This window comes from Silurus aristotelis (genome assembly GCF_946808225.1).
Source record: "Silurus aristotelis genome assembly, chromosome: 26".
NCBI classification, from domain to species: Eukaryota; Metazoa; Chordata; class Actinopteri; order Siluriformes; family Siluridae; genus Silurus; species Silurus aristotelis.
The window spans coordinates 4,353,014-4,368,741 of record NC_139599.1 but is presented as its reverse complement, the minus strand read 5'-3'; the positions used below and the strand labels follow the sequence as shown (position 1 = coordinate 4,368,741).

Below are 15,728 nucleotides of genomic sequence, written 5' to 3'. Positions count from 1 at the left end.
ACTCCCTGAGATGGTATGAGGAAGAAACCTTAAGAGGAACCAGACTCAAAAGGGAACCCAATCCTTATCTTCGTGGTACCACATGCCCATTCATTATAATTCAAACAACTGCTCAATTGATGGACACTTGAGCGGAAACCTGTTCATGTCAATTGTAGTCCTAAGTCATTGTAGCAGACTGTTTATATTAATTACAGCCCAAATCCATATTCACAGGTTTTTATTTTTTTTATTTTGGAGACATTCCGAGAACTTTGGAGAGCTTTTTCCGTACAGAACAATATCTACTTGATTATCCGATGTCTCTATTACAATATGTGCAATATGTTCTTAGTTCCCTTCCACCTTTTGTGTTTTTGAGTACATTTGTATATATATATATATATAATATTTCATTTATTTTTCAATTATATTTCTTATATATTTTAGTATTTCTTCTACTCTGAAGCAGTCTCATTTTGTCGATCTTGATTGTGATCGATGACAAAAGTACTTTTCTGATGGTAATGAGATGTTCATTGACACAAATACTCACTTTTGAGAGATGAACTAAGGATTTTGAGAAAAGTGCAGGCTTTTACAAGTGATCCATTGTGTGCTGTGCTGTTTGTACAAATTGTTTTGAGAAATGCACTTTGCACATATTAAAGATGAATGCAGAAATGCTCCGAAGCTACTTAGAAAAACTGGAATAGTACACATGCCAGATCTAATTGTCACAATTTCTTTAAATCCGATAATAATAAAACTTAAATGATCTGAGCTGATTTATAGTGCGCATGCACACACAAAGTAAATTCACACATATTTCGATATCGTCATTTATAAAACTTATTGCTTTTATGCCACCAGCAAGGTGAAAGTCCGAATCAGTACCAATTACCCCACCTTGCATGGGCTGAGTCACAGCATTAGTACTTAATTAATGCTTTCTATTATACTCAGCCACACAGCCAAGCAGTAATCCTCTTAGTCCTGCTTTCAAGTAAATCCCCCAGCATGCTCTCACAAATCTCTGTCAATCTCTGTCAGCTTGTGTATATGCAGAGCCACAGTGGCTGTTGTAATGAGATTAAGGCTGGTACGACTCCAGGGATCAACATCCACAGCGTGAACCCTCAACCTGTCAGATGATACTTATGATCAGGAGGCTCTGTATATTGTCTTCGGGCAGGAGTTAATAAATCTCACACATCTCTGTGTGTGTATGTGTGTGTTTGTACAGGGCCTGTCTGTGCAGGTGTAGTAGGCCTCAAAATGCCCAGGTACTGTTTATTTGGAGACACTGTCAACACAGCATCAAGGATGGAGTCCACTGGGGAAGGTAGGTGACAAAAACTCATTAAGAACATTGCTGAGGTGGTAAGAAAAACGATAAAGGAATGAAAAAAAATAAACGGCCTTGAGTAAGAATAAGAAAGTATTTGGTGAGCTCAATCCAAACAGCCCACTAGTCTATACACAGGTTTGGATTGACAATGGGATGAGAGATAAATCATTCAAATTCATGTTTTGTTACATCATGAAGTGAATACACATCTCATCTGTGAAAGAATTTCAACAACGTGTACAACATTCATTGCTGGATTGCTTGTTGTCATAACTCGTTTTTGTAATCATTGCTACAGTACAAATTAAGTGCCATTATATTGCTTGAAATATGAATTTAATAATGTTATACAGTCACAGTGAACTGTAGCTGCAGTGCCAAGACTTGATTTCGTCCCCCCTGAACTACAAAAGGTGAAAATGGGCTTTAAGTTTCGCTAGGACAGCCAACGATACAATACGTTAAAGTTCTGTCTCCAGGAAGATGCAGCTCTGCCTCTGCCATGTTAATCTGTATACTATGTGACTCTCAGGACACTGCTTAGGTCTCCATAGTGTTGTGATTCGTCACATTCACGTAGCAGCAATGGTGCTGAGAGAAACTTGCATGGAAAACAATTTAGCGAGGAGAAATCATTCTACATATAAAATATCGGTCAAAAATGATTGGTCACTTTCTAAATAAAAGTATAGCGCATCTGCTAATAATTATTATGAAAGAAATCGGCTTTTATCAATGGAAATATGGTGGGGGGGATGCATCGCGATGCAAATGCAAACATGTATTCGATTCAATTTTTTTAAAATTGATGCATCACATTGTTTACTTTAATGCTGATGCACCGATGCGACTCGGTGAATCTTACCATCCCTAGGTCTATTATACATAAGGTATAAGATTTGAACTTTTACAACATACAATCTTTGGCGTTGGTTCTTGTTTCAATACTGTATAGATTTAATTTGGAATTTTTTTAAGGAGTCTTCAGTTTTTAGTTGAATTCAGTAGAACACAAATTTGGAAGCATTTGTATACCTGAATAAGGAAAAATATCCTAAAAGTGATATTACACAAAATTTGATGTGAAACAATTTCCAACACTGAATCTCAGATAGCATCACGGCCATACACTGAACTACACAGTATCTGGACCAGTTGTACACTTACATTTGAATATACGTAGAATTAATTAGTAGATGTAAATCAATTAAAATATAATAATTCATTATCACCCATCTCTAAATGGCATTTCATTTCAGAAAATGCTCAAAACAGCTACATTTTCATTACAAACTGCATATGATATTAGAAAATCTATGTGTTCCATCTTAATTAGTGTGGAGGAAACGGTGCAGACATTAATTAGCCTTAGTATAATTAGAAAAGTTCATTTCTAATTGCCTCGATCAATACATTTCCCAGCATGACACATGTTTAGTGAACATTTCCTGCATTTCTCACAATGGATTGGTTAGTCTTGTTATACACACACACACACACACACACACACACACACACACACACACACACACATATATATATACAGGCAGACATGCCATGCCATGCTCCATCCATTGAGCTCATTGTTCGTATTGACTTTCTGCCTGACTTCCTGTACTGGGGTTCTGTGTACTTAATAACCATTAATAATGAATGTAGGAGTAACTGCCCCACTGTCCTGTGTTGATTTATAGCGCACTTCTAAGTAAGCCTTAGCTTCCACTCAAGAGCATAAAATCTATTGCACGTGCACAGCCCATATGTGCATTTCCCATCAAATACGTCCAGAGCACTAGAAACTACATGCATGCATACATACATTACTTATAACATGGTAGACCTGGGGTTTTCCATATGCCTGGGGTCATCAGGGTCCAGCTGTCACTCACAGATGTGCACTTACCCTGATTGGCTTGTATTGATGTGTTTTTTTTTCTTCCAGCTTTGCGGATACACGTGTCCTCGGCCACCAAAGAGGTGCTTGACGAGTTTGGCTACTTCGACCTCCAGTTACGAGGGGATATAGAAATAAAGGTAAAGCACTCAAGTGCATAGTAAAACCAAAACCAGATTAAACCAAATGGCAGTGATTTTTATTTGTTGTTCACCGTTTAATACCACAGTCTAGCTTGCAGTTCACGTACAGAGCGCTGGATGTTCAATTTCCAATTAGAAAAAACATTGAGAAGAAATCCTATTATTTAATATCATTTAACAGGATTTCTTAACAATAACATTCAACGTGGATCACGTGGATACTGCAGGATTAGTACTTGACTGCCCCAGGGCTAGTAGACTAATAGACTGGCAAGTAGGGTATAAAATGTACCTTGCTAGATAGCACATGAGGATTTGTTCATTTGTGTGTGTGGGCATTTTTTGTCTGACAGGATGTGATGACTTTTAGCCTACTTCCTATTTTGAAAAGATTGCTAGAGTCAGAGAACTAGTATCTAAGCTAGAAAGACATTTAGTTTTTATTGTATTTACATTTTTGGGTATGTCTTTGCAGAATATATACATGATATGAAGAAAGAAATGCCTACAGGAAACATAACAAAAGAGTTGGTCAATTGTTTTAATAGTAACTGCTAATGCCCGAAGAAATCATTATCAGGAACAGGGACAATGTGGACTCATTTTGAAATATATATAGATATATATATAGATGGATGGATGGATGGATGGATGGATGGATGGATGGATGGATGGATGGATGGATGGATGGATGGATGGATAGATAGATAGATAGATAGATAGATAGATAGATAGATAGATAGATAGATAGATAGATAGATAGATAGATAGATAGATAGATAGATAGATAGATAGATAGATAGATGTGTATTGTAATAACTGCACTTTCAGTGAATCAGCGTTAGTGTCAGATAGATAGACGTGTAGTGTAGTGGACACTGTGGACTACTTTCTTAAATGACAGACAGACAGACAGACAGACAGACAGACAGACAGACAGACAGACAGACAGACAGACAGATAGATAGATAGATAGATAGATAGATAGATAGATAGATAGATAGATAGATAGATAGATAGATAGATAGATAGATAGATAGATAGATAGATGTGTATTGTAATAACTGCACTTTCAGTAAGTCAGTGTTCTTTTGATACTATTTAAACCAACAGCAGTGTGTTCCACTGTATTTGTTTCCTGCTGAGACATTTTTAACCACATGTCTCTCTCTCTCTGGTCTCCTGTGCTATGGATAGTACTCTCTGTGCTTCTCGAATTACAAGCTGTAGCAGAGACTGAGTCAGCACCCACGCTGTATCCCTGTAGAAACAGAAAACGAATACCGTCCAGTCCCGATTAAGGCACTTTCCCAGTTAAGCTAATCTGAATCTGGTTTTCAAAGCCCCCTTTTCTGTAATTATATTTATGGGGTTAAGGGCTGGGAGACGCCTCGACAGCTTCTAATCAGTTTGTTACTCATCAGTTTATTTGTTGCAGACTCAAGCCACGGTGATGTCCTCGAGCCGGCATCCGAGTGTTGATTTGCTTGAGCGTGCATCCTGAGAGCTTGTCGATGTGCCGTATTGATCTCTGCCTTCCCTTCTTTCAGGGCAAAGGCAAAATGAGAACGTATTGGCTTCTAGGGGAGAAGACAGAAGTCTATGTTATCTGAGCGCTGCTGATGGAGGGAAGCGCTGGGACAAAATCTCTTCGGCATGATCCTTGTAATTTTTTTTCCTTGGAGTTTGCTCTCGGTTTGAAAGGATGCACAAACCAGCCCCGTCCTCAAGCCAAACACACTCCGTTACACCTAAATACGTTCTGAGGGAATTATAAAGCAGGTATGTGTCATATACCTGTAACAACTGCAAAACAAACTCTAAAGGTTTTTAAGATGATGATGATGATGATGCAACTTTCATTGTCGATAGCCGAGGACTTTTTTTTAACACGAGGATTTTACTTGTTTATTTTTGTGCTTTCTATATCCAGATTTGTACGTGATTTAAAAATAATAATAATTCGATGTGTATGTAACATACAGCACATGAAAAAGGGCGAAGGTACAATGTACTGAACTCAGTGCTGGTTTCAGAAAGAATATTTTGCCCTGGTACTATTACACAGGGTAATATATGTATATATGTATATTCAAGACAATGTAAGATATTTTGTTCAATAAACAGTCTGAAAATGTTTATTTCTTTATTTTGTGCTAAAAAAAATGTCCTTCCTCATGCAGCGATTTAGAAGGTTATCCTCTCCCAAGCTCAGCTGCAGAGGAATTTTGATATTGCTTGAGTACCTCATCCTCCATCCTCCTACAAGCTCTGAGTCGTATCGTGTTACCAGGAAAAAAAAACAAAAACAATTTTGACACGAATTGATACCGTCCACTAAGGGTCATTTCTGCGGAGGTGAGCTTGTGAACGAGTCTTGGTATTTATCCTGCATATCGCATTGCTCAAATTTGACATGGATATATATTATATAATAACTGATACCTATTACTTAAACAATGTAAAAAATACAGTGACTTACAGGAGCAGCTTATTTCCTTGTAGATGAGTACAGTGAGATGATCGAATGACACCATTGATTAGTGAGAGACCATTAGGTGTTTTACCATCTATGTGCATGTGTACGTGTGTGTATGTGTGTGTGTGTGTGTGTGTGTGTGTGTGCTCGTGTTCTCATGTTCACAGCATCCCACCTACTCGATTGTGAATTGCCTCCCACACTCGCCTCAGTCGGTGCGGCTGCTGTGGCAAAGGGGTCGTGCTGCAGAGCGCCACTGCGCTGTGTTCGATAATGAGACTCCGTCTTTGTCACAGCGCTCGGCTTTACGGATTTACGTCTACGTTTATACAGAACAGCCACTGAATTACGGCTAAAACGAACACCTTCTGACCAAACAAATTCAAGAACTTAACATTGTCTTAGTTGGTTTCGTTTGAAATATGCATCTGTTTATATCTAATTAATAATGTGTTTACGTCAATAATTGTGGAAAAGTCTTTTACAAAACCCATAATTAGCACTGAGAATCATCCTGACAGTCTGAGACACTTTGTAAGTCCACACTGAGTCTATTAGTCATTCGGTACGTAAATAAACGGTGCAGTTTTCCATTATATTAAAGCTGCACAGGTTTAGTGTGTAAGCACCAAGGATTTGGAATGTCAACCTGGCGTAGTGACGCCTACTTTAATTCAATCAACTCCAAAAGTATTGACTGACAATAACCAAAAAATAAACCTATAATAGGGATTAAAGTTACTAATGTGATGCATCGATTGTAAAAAAAAAAAAAAAAAAAAGGTGTGCATCGGATAAAAGTTGGCATTTGTATCGTGATGCACCTTTTGTTAAAATATTTGCATAGGTAAAAACCCATTTATTTATATATAGTCATTAGTGGATGTGCTATACTTTGATCATTTACAAAGTGACCGATAATTTGTGACTAATATTTGATATGTAAATTGATTTCTCCTCACTGTTTCTCGAGCACGTTCTCTCAGCACCGCTGCTACGGAGACTGAGGCGTGTCCTGAGAGTCACATAGAATACAGATTAACATGGCAGAGGTAGAGCTCTACCTTTATAGAAAGAAAATGCTTTTTATTCTAATTTTTTTGCACTACAAAAGGCCATGTGTTAGAAGTCAGAAGGCACTTCTAAAAGTATATTGATAATTTGCTGTCTGTCTGAACCAAAGAAATAAAAATTTGAATTGCATAGCAATTGTATTATATTGTATTGACATCGAGATGCGAATCGTATCGTCCTCAGTTATCCCTTATATTCAGCGAATGATGTATAGCTAAAAGTAGGGGAACACAACTTTGTCATGACCCTTATATGCCTCCAAACATCCTGTTAGGATTTGCCCATATTTGCAACTGTAATCTCCTCATTTCTTCTGAGAAGATTTCAGGCTAAATTTTGGATAGTGTCATTTTACAGGGTGTATCGGTGTTTCTCTTCGAAGCAAATCACCACAAAGACTTAGAATGTCATACATTGTATAATGAAACCTTTCTTTTTCTGCAACGCAAGCATCACAGGTTGAGCGCAAAACTAAAGAAATCTGCACCAAATGGATGTTTCGACATTGAGAACACCAGTTATGGCAATGGGACACAATAGGAAATGTTGCAGATACAATTATTTACTAGCATTCAGACTGGGGACTAAAAAATTCCCCAAATGTTTTATTTTAAATTTTTAGGTCCAGCTGTGAACACGTAGTCAAGCTGTTCTGCTACTTAAATCCAGATGAATCATCGCTCTCGTTCCATAGCATCATGTTTCTGGTAGCAGTTGACGTGGTAAGTGTGGGCAATCACTGGACAAATCTTCAGTCCCTATCAGGATTTGAATCTCGGATTTCTGATCTACTACATTTGCTCCGAGGAAAACTGATGTACAGCTGAAATTTAGTTTAAAAAGTTCCTTAAAAAAAAAAAAAAAAAAGATGATTTTCAGCTGCATTTCAAAGTGGCATGAACCAAAAAGGCTGAATGCTTACAAAGGGAATTTTATTCTTTAAAAGACAAGGGGCACTTTTGTAAAAGTCAATAAAAGAACATTTGCGACAGAGAACACAAGATATTATACAGAGGTTATCTATCTGCAAGGTTTCATTTCTGATGTGTTCATGTTTAAACGAACATTTATTTTGACAAAATAAGCAAGAATTAAACCCGCCCAGTGATGCTGTTCAACGCTGGATGGTTAACACATGACAGATGAAGGATGAACAGGATAAGGTTAAAGGGGATGGGGGGATGGGTGGCTTAAGCTAATTACAGTGGTCTACTTTAAGTCACACCTGCAGAAATGATGATGTGACCTTAAAGAGTGTCGTTACACTAAAAATCAGCATTGCATCACTCCCACCCATCAGCTTAAACCTTCACATGATTGATTACATATTACACACATCATTGCTTTCATTCATGTGTTTTCTTTACAGTCAATGACCTGTATTGTAGTTTGGTCAAGTTTTTAATTTTCCTCTAAATTTCTATTTTTATTGGCATGTTTGTCTGTTATCGCTTTGGTAAACGCTTTTCTAGATTACCTACAATGACTTCACCCTCCAAAACTTTTATTTAAATGCTTATACCTCAGTCGAAATAATCGCAGTTGTGCTCTGATCAAAAGACACATCTGACATACAGCATGGCATTCTGTAACTCTGAGTTTTGCGCCATCATCCACACTGACAGTCTTGTTTGACATGATATTGAAGGAGAAGGACACCCAGTTTGTTTTTAGAAGCCGAACCGTTTTCCCATCCTGTGTTTGAGATTGCTTGAAATTCCTAGTAAGCTCCACTGTACCTGCACTAGCACAGATATCAGAATCGATCAGCAAAGACTCGCTCGTCAAAATATATATTCAGATAAACTTCCACCTGGCGACTATTCATTTTTAACATTAATTAAAGCTTCTACCAGAATGAAAATACTTCCCAAAAAAATATATAAAATTAAAAAATAAAAAAACGAGGGGGTGAATCTGCATCAACATGGTCTAAAAATGACTTGTTGCCATAGCTACGCTGCTGAAAGCATGAAAGGTTAGTGCATCGGTGCTGGAAGGAAGCCACGGCGTTAAAAAGGAAGCCAGCGCAACACTTGGTGTGTCTTCGGGTAGGGTGGAATGCTGGTTCCTGTGTACGCCGGGAAGGCAGATGCTTTGTGTCTGGCTACAAAACCTAAATAAATGTTGTCACTGTACGAGCACAGCCTGCGCAGTCCTAGTTTAAAACTTCACTCAATTTGGAATGGAGCTTATTGGGTTTATTTGCCAGATGATAAGTGTTGTTGGAACGGTATTAGGAATAACTGGAAGACATCAAGAAGAACAGTACGGTCTTTGACAGTTCGGGTTTTGGACTTCTCGTTATGTGAGAACGAAGGCCTGTTGCACATAATGATCCCATTTTATATGACGGTTCCCACACATTTGTATATGAAAAGAAAAGGGGTTTGAGTCCGTACAAACCAGCTATTTACTGAGTGGAGAGAATATTGTTTGTACTAACATACTACCAGTACAAATTTAATTTTCTTCTATATCAAGATCGTTCTCAGGATTGGGGTCCAAGCACTCAGTGATTGGACAGGTGAAGCTGGTATTCTTCTTAAAAGGATCATCTCTGTTCCTCACCGCTGTCACACCCTGTTAAATAAAAAACAATCACGTTACCTGATGACTGAGAACAAACCGATCCATTCATACAGTACGATTTTACAATCATTATAGCCACTCTCCCTGATTAGGACCAAAATGGTCATCACACCCATGTGCTTTCTAAGTGTCCTAATCCTATTTAGTCCTTGTTTGCTATTATATGAACCTTCACTCATCTTGGAAGAATTTTCCACTAGATTTTGGAGCTTGTCTCTGGAGAGTTGTGCTCATTCAACCACCTGATCATTAGTTTGGTCAAGTTGGATGAGAAGATATATATATATGCTATACAATATGTTATGTACTATAGCTATACAAAGGTGTGGTCATGGTGAGTCCCCAATTTTTTGGCCTTATAGTCTATGTAGATGCTTAATAATAATGTATAGAACATTACTGATAGAATATTCATTTCGATTCCTATTGGTTTAAAGCAGCTTTACAGAATGTAAGAATTAAATGACAAAAACTTCCTTGGATGTTATAAGGAAGAAACATTGAGAGGAATATCAAGAGTGTAAATATAAATTATAAAAACATTATAAACACCAGGGAATGAGAAATATCATGAGCACTGAAGTGTGTGATTCTATGTTATGTCCTTTCTACAGTCTTAAACAGTCAGTTGGAGTATAGATTCAACACTAACTGCTCAATGCAGGGCCTTTAATTGTTCACTGATAGAGAACCAGCTAATGTAGAATGTTTTTTGTGTATTGAATTATCTAGTAATCTAGGAAAAATGGGCAAGCGTAAGGATTTAAACGAGTTTGACAAGGACTAAATTGTCTCCAAAACTGCAGCTCTTGTGGGATGTCCCTGTTCTGCAGTGGCCAGTATCTATCAAAAGTGGTCCGAGGTAGGAACACTCGTGAAAACCGGCGACAGGGTCATGGGTGGCCGAGGCTCATCATGTCACATGGGATCCGATCCTACAGACGAGCTCCTGTAGCTCAAATTGCTGAAGAAGCTAATTCTGTTAATGCAATACGGGTCATGACAGGGTGACCAACACAGTATTAATCAGGTGGTCCGAGCATTGCGCTTGATTGGTATATATTGAACTTAATTTTGCGGTTCAGAGCTCCGTTTTAAATAAACTATTGAATAAATAATTTTAAACAATTTCTGTACAATGAAATCAAATAGTGAACAAAACAAATAAATGTATCAAGTAGAGAAAAGAACTTGAAAGATCAATGGCTATGGTCTGTATTCACGACTTCTTGCTAATACAATCATTGATTTTTATGTTCATTTACCTGAATCTTGTCAAAGTTTTCCCGCCAGTATGTGATGGCCTGATCGGTTTTGTAGTCACGATCCTGAAAGCACACACATATAAATATAAATATTCTTTCACACTAATGACTTCAGAAAGTATTTTTTTGGGAAGAGTACCAAAACATTTAGAGTTTAACTATACTGTACAACGCAATGGTTCAGTAAATCTAGAGTGGTGTAATGACTGACTGTGGATGGGGTTGGTCGGACACACTGGAATCCCCCCGCTGTGTAATCGCGTCTGGTGATGGAGTGGAGTTCTGCGGCTGCAGGCTTAGGCGTGAGCTCAGCATGTACCTGCTCACTGTAACAGAAATCTGATCATCACTGTGTGAAGTGATTTACTCTCTCTATAACAATGTAAATAAACAATGTTCAGTAAAATGAAAGTCTTTAAAGCTCAGAGTCACGGCAAACTTGCGAAAATTGGTTATAAGAAAATAATAACATATGATGTCACCCCGAAGTTTTATTTTTCTCATAATACAGCAATTTGTCAAGAATTACCAACATTTTTAATTAGTAAAAGAAAAGCATCATACTTTTTATCCACTTATAGTTACAGAAGGCCATTAATGGATGAAATTAATGAATAACTAGATATAATCAATGAATGGATGGATTTTTAGTTTGATAGAGGAATGGATGGACGGGTAAAGCAACTATAAGCTACTGACTGCTCTTATTTGTTTTTTTTGATAAAAGTTGGAAAACCTACTGACTGTTATAAAGTGTTGAAACTTTCATGCATGTTAATTAATCGTGTCCTTTAAAAAAAAGCATTACCATATCAACAAAGCTGTGTTTTATATACTAATTTATATATGAATTATAATAAAATAAGCTGCGGTGCTTGTCAAACAATTGGAAACACCTGTTCTTTTATCGTTTTGGAGATAAATACGTGTTTCTTCTGTTTATATGTAACAAACGAGGTAAAAGGCAAAAACACAATTTGGACAGTGAATGGCAATGAATGTGAGTCCAAATTGAACATTTTTGTCTCTAACTGTGGAACCTCTGTAAGATGGAGTACAGGAGAGAAGATGGCAGACTGCCTCACCCTCACTGTCATACTTGGAGGTAAAAGCGTAATGGTTTGGGGTTGATTTTGGAGCAGGGAAGGTTGGAGATTTATTCGGAGTGAAAGGAAAACTGAACCGTTCCACATTCAACACCATGCAGTTCCATCTGGACTGCAACTCACTTCACCATACAACAGGACAATAAGCCAAATCATATGTCCAAGTTCTGTAAGCATTATTCAGAGCTCAAACAGTCAGCTGGAATGTTATCTCTCATGGAATGTCCTCCCCAGTCACTGCATCTAAATCCTATTCAACTGCTTCGGGATGAAATGGATCACAAGGTCAGAAACAAAATCTACTAGTGAAGAATCAGGTTTTACATGCGGCATGACAACTGAACGTTTGGAGAAACGAATTGTCCGGATGTCATTAATGTGTGTCGTCATACCGTTAAATTGACCCAGTTTGTTGCATATAAACATGGGGAACATGCATGTGTGTCTCAAAAACCATAAAAGTCTAGGCCCTGTATAATTTAAAGTTCTGATTGTACGTTTTATCAAAGTTCTGAATATTTTTTATTTAAATCCACATCCTGTTTTTCATTTAAGGCAGTGACTGCTCTAGTTTTTTTTTTTTTAATAAAGTCTACAGTTGTTTTGTAGATGTGGTCAGTCTCTGTCCGAATCTGGCTTTGATTCCGGGTTCATATTCTAGTCTGTGGCTATGAGATACTGTCCCGCCTTTAGACTTACAGTTGTTTAGTCTCTTTTCGCAAAAGGATATAGTTGTCAGGGCTACACCGAGTTATCTCCATAGCAATGAATCGCACATGCCGTGATAAAGTCTAATTGAAAGCTTTTAATTAAACTATGAAAGCGGACCGAGACACTTCGACATAACCTTCCCACTGTTTCCTCTGTTCTCCTGGCTGGAACAGGAAGTGTGGGAGGCTGCTAAAGTGTCGCTGAAGCCTCAGACGAGATGAGGTCATCTGCCTTGTTTCACCTCAGAATGAGACGTGCCTTTTTTTTTTTTTGCTTGGACGGTTACCTTATGCTTTTGATGAGGTGCTCCTTCATAAGTTCATATCGAAATCCTAGAAGAAAAAGGCAAGTTGTAATGAAATGAATAAAACTAATGTTCTGTTACAGCGGCTGATCTCTAAAAGCCGTGCCTGGGACGTGTGTGGCTTTCGTTCGGGTTTGCCAACAGAAACACTTTGACTACTTTGGGCAGGAATTAAGGGATTTCTGAAACATTTTCAACACCACAACAGGAAAACGAAATGACACGCATTTGTACCTTTCTGTTGTGCAGATGTGCCCTTAAGGCTGGTGAAAGCAGATTTCTGTGTACTTGTGTCTTCCAATTTAGAGGACCAGTCCACTGTGAGGATGCCCTGGTGACCTTTTTTATGGATGTCAGATTCTGGTCCAGTTTTGTCCAGTGTTGTAGTTGCCCACTTAATAAAACAGAAAAGAGCTCATTGTGCATGCATTAGGGTAGAATTACTGTATTGTAAAAAACACACAGAATGTTATGGAATGTTTGGAGTGATGGATATCTGTGCTGCACTAACGTGTCTCAGACTATAAACTTTTCTTCATCTGCAATAACACGTTCTTGGACCATTCTATTTATTGGGAACGGGGAACCTCCATGGGATTTAACAATGGAAGATGTGACTATTATTATAATCACTTTTATTGTTATAATTAACTGACTGAAGCATTTATTCCAAATCAATAATTCAAAAAAACGTATATCCTCTAACCACAATTGTACTAAAACTAGTACATTTTGGGAAAAATATACAGTTATCATGAGAGAAAATGATATGAATCTAAAATAACAGGTTAAAAGGGGGAAAGGTCAAATAATCAATCAATCAATAGGAACTAAATAATGTAAGATGTAATATATGTCTATACGTAACTAATATTCAACTAGGATTATAGTGATAGAATAAATAAGCCTGTGCAGTAGTAAAGGGTCACTGCTTTTGTCTAAAAGTTTGTGCTAACCAGCACAGCTGTACCTCTTGCTACATATATATATATATATATATAAAATATAAAGAGAGGTACAGCTGTGTTCTGCTGAAAGTCTGCACTCACCTCCTCCACCCAGTTCCCCAGTAAACATCCTCGACCTGTTCTGTTTCTCTCCTCTGGTGAAATCATTTTATTTTTTTAATAAACTTATTTAATTATGTATTTGTTTCCTGGCTTATTTACAGTGAAATGACTTGCCCTTCACTCTGCACACTTCGCACCCGCTCTAAAACTTTACGTGGAGCAAACGTGGGTTTCATTATCCGGAAGTAAACATTACGGTTGCTATGGTAAGCGTAAAAAAAAAAGAAAAAAAAAAAAACACGGACGTGACGTCATTGGAATGGTACGATAATATCGATTAAAATGTGTAGTTTTTTTTATTAGATTTTTTTTAATGCTAGCTTTCCTACGTATTTTGTTTTTTATCTACTCATTTGAGTTTTAGATTTTTTTTTTACCTACCTTGCATTTATATAATAATAAAAATAATAATAACACTAATAATACATATGCATTATTTGTAAATTAAGTAAATAGATACATATTTTGTTATTATGTAGCTTATTTTTAGTAAAGAATTTTTAGATTTTCCCCTTTTTGCCAAGATAACCGTGTATTATTATTATTATTATTATTATTATTATTATTATTATTATTATTATTATTATTATTATTATTAATATAAATAGTATGAGTAGTAGTAAGATCTTTATTTAAATAATCTAGGTTTTTACATAGCCCACCCTGCTGGTATTTTTACCTACCTTGCTGATTTTATATACCTTTTCTGGTAACTGTTATAAATATATACAACAAAACAAAAACAACAATAAAAAAAAAAACTGTGCTTATGATATTATTTTTTCTGCCATTTTCTGAGCACCAACAAGCCAAAAAAAAAAAAGAATTAAATAAACAAAACTTAACAAAAAACTTGAGCATGAGCAGACGGTAAACAGCAGACACAACAAACAATGATAATGACTCTTTTGTCACTGGAGCATTTCTTTAGAAATTCAAACAAAACAATACAAAAAAGAAAGAAAGACAAAATATGACTAACAGCGAGTATAATCACATTCTAGCACTGCTGAGACGTCTAGTTTTACTTTTAACAAAAGCTCCATCAATGCTGCAGTTTTTTAATAAATTTATTTGGGCTGGAGTGTCCTTAAGAATCCAAACAGCATTAGAAAATGGTGTAATGTGGTTTCAATTACAAATCGCCTTGTGTAATCGGTATTCACAGCAAAACAACACGCCTTTGTATAATCAGTAATCAGTAGCGAAGTTGATTCGCTCAGCCAACAGTGTTTAGAGTTGTTTTCAGCCTACCTAAGCAGCTGATCTAGGTTACATAAGATGCTAATTAATTTAGCTAAACAGGTCGTATTAGCATTCGTAGAAAGGCGCTTGATGGATCGCTCAGTAATAAGAAACCACTCTGAAAGGTTGTCCCTGGGGGATGGAGAGATGATTGAGAACAGGCGCAGAGCACAAAACTGCCTTTCCACCCAAAATATCAATTGATTCTTTGTGTAATCAAACTTAGGTTGTGTATAATTAATTGCTGTGTGAGTTTTTTGAGAACTGGATGCGTATTTCTGAAATCTCAAATGACAGATGGATTTGAGTCTAGCTTTAATATTTGTATATGTTTTGTCAGGATATTATACTGTAAAAATAAATCATCTCAGTTGGACATTCTATGTGGTTTTTAGTCACAAAAATAGTCCTATAATCGGTTAGGATAAAAATTGTGAGGATTAAAAAACAAGACCTGTTTTTTCTGAATGTGCTTCATGTAGAACAATGCACATATATATATATTTATTTATTTT

The 15,728-nt window shown here is 36.9% G+C and overlaps 2 protein-coding genes across 6 annotated transcripts in view; one reads left to right on the top strand and one right to left on the bottom strand.

Annotated features, from left to right (window-relative positions):
• Positions 1 to 5,695, top strand: part of npr2 (natriuretic peptide receptor 2) — a 50,068-nt gene extending 44,373 nt beyond the window's left edge. For 2 of the 5 annotated variants that reach the window (XR_014531751.1, XR_014531752.1), the window contains exons 20-23: positions 1,226 to 1,324; positions 3,273 to 3,364; positions 4,918 to 5,149; positions 5,551 to 5,695. Coding sequence is in view for 2 of the 5 variants with exons in the window: in XM_083531073.1 (XP_083387199.1) it covers positions 1,226 to 1,324; positions 3,273 to 3,364; positions 4,918 to 4,980 (254 nt within the window). In the remaining 3 variants the exon portion in view is untranslated. Of the gene's footprint in view, positions 1 to 1,225; positions 1,325 to 3,272; positions 3,370 to 3,417; positions 4,173 to 4,218; positions 5,505 to 5,550 lie in introns of those variants that run through there. The other 3 variants (XM_083531073.1, XM_083531072.1, XR_014531753.1) reach the window with 2 other exon arrangements.
• A 2,136-nt stretch (positions 5,696 to 7,831) lies between these two features.
• On the bottom strand, positions 7,832 to 14,173 carry spag8 (sperm associated antigen 8). Its single transcript, XM_083531071.1, has 6 exons — positions 13,948 to 14,173; positions 13,133 to 13,292; positions 12,881 to 12,926; positions 10,989 to 11,103; positions 10,778 to 10,840; positions 7,832 to 9,503 (listed from the first exon to the last, which is right to left on the bottom strand). Exons 1-6 carry the CDS (start codon positions 14,011 to 14,013, stop codon positions 9,384 to 9,386), a joined length of 570 nt encoding a protein of 189 aa, XP_083387197.1. The 5' UTR covers positions 14,014 to 14,173; the 3' UTR covers positions 7,832 to 9,383.
• Positions 14,174 to 15,728: the final 1,555 nt, after the last annotated feature.

Bases quoted from the DNA above. Each gene is read 5' to 3' on its own strand.
- spag8 (XM_083531071.1), bottom strand. From the start codon at position 14,013: ATGATTTCACCAGAGGAGAGAAACAGAACAGGTCGAGGATGTTTACTG. The intron at 11,104-12,880 runs GTAACCGTCCAA...TTTCTGTTACAG, and splicing joins CACCTCATCAAAAGCATAAG to TGAGCAGGTACATGCTGAGC. The intron at 10,841-10,988 runs GTCAGTCATTAC...GTGTGCTTTCAG, and splicing joins TCCGACCAACCCCATCCACA to GATCGTGACTACAAAACCGA.